The sequence below is a fragment of the Phoenix dactylifera genome, chromosome 11, assembly GCF_051530095.1.
Source record: "Phoenix dactylifera cultivar Ajwa chromosome 11, Ajwa_hap1_PhDact_Kaust_v1.1, whole genome shotgun sequence".
Taxonomy (NCBI): Eukaryota; Viridiplantae; Streptophyta; class Magnoliopsida; order Arecales; family Arecaceae; genus Phoenix; species Phoenix dactylifera.
In genome coordinates, this window is record NC_143200.1 from 19,987,169 (window position 1) to 19,992,087 (window position 4,919).

The following is a 4,919-nucleotide window of genomic DNA, read 5'->3' on the forward strand; positions in this document are numbered from 1 at the left end:
ACTATGCCTTGCCCTAGTCCTCCGCCCTCCATGTCACGCTCGCCACTGTCATCTCCACTAACCTCTTCACCTTCTATTCCTTCACCTGCTTCCATCCCTTCTGGATAGCGGCTACAAGAACCTCTTCACCATCTCCGAGCGCATCTCTCTTATTTTTCATGAAATTGAGACCTCTACATGCTGGCTCCACCAGATCGAGCGTGAGCTCGTTGGCTACGATCCCCTCAACCATTGCCGAGCTCGGCCTCTCACTAGAGCTCAAGCACTTCCTTGCCCGCCATCCCTCACCCTTGGCTACCACTTCTACTCCACCATCATCGCCATGGTCTCCTTCATTAGCCACTCCGCCCTGCTTGACCCCCCTCGGACCCCTCCTCTTGACACTAGCGGGGTCGCCTCCTTGGAGGTGCTGATGACCTCTCCTTCATCTTGGTATATATACTTCTTTGTATCCACCCTGAGGCTGTCCATCATGAGCTCTGGATCGGCATCTTTGGTGGATGCCGAGTCAGGAATCTTTGGTCGCCAAACTTCTTGTATACCTCGGCATTGACCCCCTTGTGGATGAGGAGCATGGTGATGCTATCATTGCCGACAATGAGGTCAGGACCACTAGTGGGGTCCCAGTCAAGGCAATGCTCGGTGCACCACCGGTATTCCTGGAGGGTCTCATTCTTCCAAGCAAACACCACGGTGGAGTCATGGGCGACAGTGATGGTGGTGTTGTCCTGGGTGGAGAAGATGTTGCACGAGCGCCAGTGCAACTTGGTGCCTAGTGTGGTAATCGTCTTCATGAAGATGATGGTCTTATGGAGGGAACCGGAGATAAAAGTGCCCTTGAAGGGCTAGGAGGAGCCAAATTTGAAGCGGTAGGCCATGAGCCCAAGCATCTCAAGCTCGATGAGCTCAATCTCAAGGCAGCTAATTAAAGTCAGCCTTACGAGAGGTGGACCTTCACGTTGCATTTGCACTCGGAGGAGATCTTTTCTGCGAGGAGAGACAATATGGCGATGGTGATGCTGAGAGCTTCGAGAAGGTGAGACTTTTACGGAGAGGAAAAGGGAGTGGGGAGTGGAAGAGTATTTACAAAGGAGCTTGGAGTGATGGATCGATGAGCATCAAGTCGACACTGATACGCTGGAGAGAGGTAGAGGAAGAGGAGAAAAACTGGGAAGCGAGAAGAAGAAGAAAAATGGGGGAAGAGAGAACAAGGAAGAAGGGGGCAATGAAGAGAGAAGTGGAAATGACAATGATAATGGGAAGGTCTCAAAAGTAGATAAAGCGACGGAGGAGACTCGAACACAAGAAGGGTGATGGCGGTGAAGGCTCCTGCTACGGTGGTTATAACCAGGGGGAATATTGATGGTGAAGGAGAAGATGACGCGAATAGAGTTGAAGAGTCAAAAGGAGGTTGAGAGATTTTTTTTGGCGATCTTTAATTAGATATATAGAAGGATAATATTAGAGAGTCTAACAGATTATAAGATAATCTTTATTGAAATTCAATTAAGTGAAAGGGATGATATGGCCGGATTGAGTTGATTTGCTAATTTAAAAAAATTGATTAAAATTTTTTAAACCCGAGATGGTTGGAGTGTAACTAAAATAAGGTTAAAAAAAAAGTAAAAGTTTGATATGTTGAAAAGTATTATCCAGTATAATATGATCTTAAAATCTATCATGTAGGTTGGCTTTAAGTGAAAACTCATCTTATTTTGCCACAAATCTAAAGGCTATCTCCTCTTAAATATTAATTTAAAAAATAGGACAAAAACTAGAATAGTGCCCCTACCAAGAATGGAAGCACAATTTCGAACATTCTTGACGTGCACAAAAAAAAAAAAATTACATGCTTTGCTTTCATAAATATATATTATAATTATTATTTTCATTGAGAAATATACATAGAAAGGATAAATTTGCACATATTAATTTTTTTGATTCAATGGTTGTGACGTAATGAGCTTGCCCGATATTAAAAAAAAAAAAAATCCTACAAAGTCAAAGTAATTCAATATTAGGGTCTCCAAAGAAAAGAAAAAAAAATCCTTACAAGGTCAGAGCAATTCAATATTAGAGTCTCCCGGAAAAAAAAGAAAGAGGGAAAGAGATAAACATCATAATAACTGATTGTAATATTCTTCAAATAGGAATTGAAGGCTTTCAAATCTCTAAATCTTCAGTGGTTTTAAACCTTGGAGGACCTGTTTCTCGCCCATAATAAGACCTCCCACGCGTTGGGTAACGGATGGAAAGAAATCGAGCGATTGGCGGGAGCTTAGCATGATCCAGCAAGGGATTCGTGGGGTCGTAGCCTCGACCACGACCCGTTGTGATCCCGAAATCATCTCCTCTCCCTTCTCTCTCTCTCTCTCTCTCTCTCTCTCTCTCTCTCTCTCTCTCTCTTATGGGAGACTGCTTCTCCTCCGCTTTCTCTTGCCACTGTTTCGCCTTCTCCTCTGTTCTCTCTTCGGAGCGCTCTGTCACTGGTAGTAGAGAAAAGACCAGAAGGTTACGAGATTTTGATCCCTCTCTTTTCTTCGCAATCTGGGCGACGGTTTTTGCTCTCTTTCGATATCTTTCCAGTCTCTTCGATCCGGGCCACTCCTTTCTGGATCTAATCCGGTGGAAAGCTAGCTCCTTGGAGCTGATGGCTTGGTGAAATCTGCTGGGTCTCACTCGTTTCGTCTCTTGTGCTCATCTGGTAATCTCCGCCATCGTTTTCTTTCTTCTTTTTTTTTATTTCTCTTTGGTTTAGTTGATGGGTTTCTTTCTATGTTGATTTAGATTGATAGATTACACTAAAAGCTAGCTCTTTTTTCTCTGTTTCGCTTGGAATCCGAACCTCCTCCAGCTCTGTTTGTGCTGTTTTGGATTCTTTGTTTAAGTCTCAGTGGAATAGATCTTTGGAACGAGCTCTGGGAATCTTTAAGAAGCTCGATTTCAGTTTTTTTGACCACCGAAGATGGCGATTTTATTGTATTTATTGTCTATATATCTTCTCTAAACAGCCCTGTTCTCAGATTCGTCGTGGCTTTTCGGAAACTGAAAAGGAGAGAGGAGGCAGTTATCTGCCATCAAGAGTGAGTTATCCTTTTCTTTTCTCTTTTTTTTTTCTTCTCTTCTCTGATTTGTTTCGGTTCACATACCTTCACTTCTTTGGGTGATTAGATTAGCTGCTTTTCTGTTATCTAGAAATGGGAGCCCATCCCGTGGACGGAAGAAGCTATTACCAGAGCGAGGCTCCGGCTTTGGGGCCGGAAGACGGATCGGTCGCCGCAAATGGGAAGCTGGCGAAGACCAGGTTTCGGATTCGATTAAACAAGTGTGAGAAGGCCGGCGAGCAGAACGAAGAGGCAGCTCGTGAAGAAGCGGTCTCTTCTGACCGGAGCTTACGAAGAGCCTCCGATGGTGACATGAGAGCTCGCCATGTCTCCAATGGAGAGCTCGCAGATGATCGAGACGAACACACCGAATCTCAGAACGTCGCAGATGGCACAGTCGTCGAGGATCCCGGGAGCTCCGAAAGCAAGAACGGAGGTGATAACGTGGCTGAGGGGCCTCCTACTTGTGCCGTGTGTGGGAAGACCTTTCCTTCGTTGAAAGCATTATACGGTCACCTGAGATGCCATCGTCAAAGAGACTACAGGGGGGCGCATCGGCCACCCGAAGCAAAGAAGAAGAGGAAGAAGAAGAAGAAGATCCAAATAGGCGCCGGTTCTTCATCCAACAAAGCGCTGACCGCAAAGAGAGGTCACAAAGGGATTCTCGACTTGAAAGACCCTGAAGCCAATGCAGCTGAAATTCTGTTGCAGATGTCAAGGAGCAACAATCTGCGACCTACGCCATGCAATATAGGAAGAGGAAAGAGGAAAGAGATGGATGAGGATGCCATGCATTCCGAGAATGCAGATGGGATCGAAGGCGAGTGCACTGGTGTGGAAGCATCAAGCAGCCAGTCTGTGTTCGAAGGAGAAGTCAAGAAGGAGAAGAAGAAGAAGATCAAAGATCTGGAATCAGTGCATGAATCCAGTCCACCAACTCGAGATAGAAGATACCGCTGCAGAATCTGCGGCAAGTCTTTCTCTACCCACCAGGCACTGGGGGGTCATATGGCGAGTCACAACAAGAGCAAGAACAATTCGGAAGAAGGGGATGGGACAGAAGACAGCAACCTGGCCCATGCTGATGAGGAATTGGCCGATTCAAACACTTTGGTGCCCGGAACAGCAACCACGGAACACCGATGCAAGACTTGCCAAGCGGCGTTCCCCACAGGGCAGGCCCTCGGCGGGCACAAGAGGAAGCACTGGAACGGTCCGGCGATGGCGTCGGCGACGGCGGCGCCCCCACCACCAGCACCATCATCTGAGAGTGTTAAGGAGGCAAACAATGTACCTTCACCTTCTGCACCATCATCTGAGAGTGTTAAGGAGGCAAACAATGTGCTGCTTGGCATTGACCTCAATGAAATGCCAATGTTGGAAGATGAAGAACCGTAGTCTAGAAATTCTTATCATGCTCTATCGTAGGACTAGAGCAGATGACATTTGAACCTTCAATCTGGTTTTCAGTTAGTAGGGTATATGACTTGGTGATCAAATATTAAAGCTCCAAATTTTGTATTTAACCAGTTGTTATTGGGTCGCAGCTGGTGGAGCTGGTGGAGCTGGTAGAACTTGGTTGTGAAAAAGGAACCTTTGCTTTCTTCTCTCTCTCTCTCTCTCCATTCCCTCCTTATTTACCTATCCTTTGTAATGCTATCTGATGCAGCTGTTGGGTGATTGAGGAACAATCCAAAAGGAGAGTTCTTCTCTCTTTCTGACCAAGTGAGGGGGACCTCATTTACATTTGGTAGCTATTATGTTCTTGAGGAGAAACCAATTGGATAACCAAAAGCTATATTGGTTATTATATCA

General features: G+C 45.8%; 1 protein-coding gene across 5 annotated transcripts; it reads left to right on the plus strand.

The window, feature by feature from the left end:
- Positions 1–2,333: 2,333 nt before the first annotated feature.
- On the plus strand, positions 2,334–4,919 carry LOC103712007 (zinc finger protein ZAT9-like). 5 transcript variants are annotated; one of them, XM_088707138.2, is made up of 3 exons: positions 2,334–2,704; positions 2,855–3,083; positions 3,172–4,919. In XM_088707138.2, exon 3 carries the CDS (start codon positions 3,198–3,200, stop codon positions 4,500–4,502), a length of 1,305 nt encoding a protein of 434 aa, XP_088563264.1. In that variant the 5' UTR covers positions 2,334–2,704; positions 2,855–3,083; positions 3,172–3,197; the 3' UTR covers positions 4,503–4,919. The 5 variants fall into 5 exon arrangements, with proteins under 5 accessions (XP_088563264.1, XP_088563263.1, XP_088563262.1 ...); XM_088707137.2 differs by having other exon boundaries at positions 3,012–3,083; XM_088707136.2 differs by having other exon boundaries at positions 2,335–2,704; positions 3,196–4,919.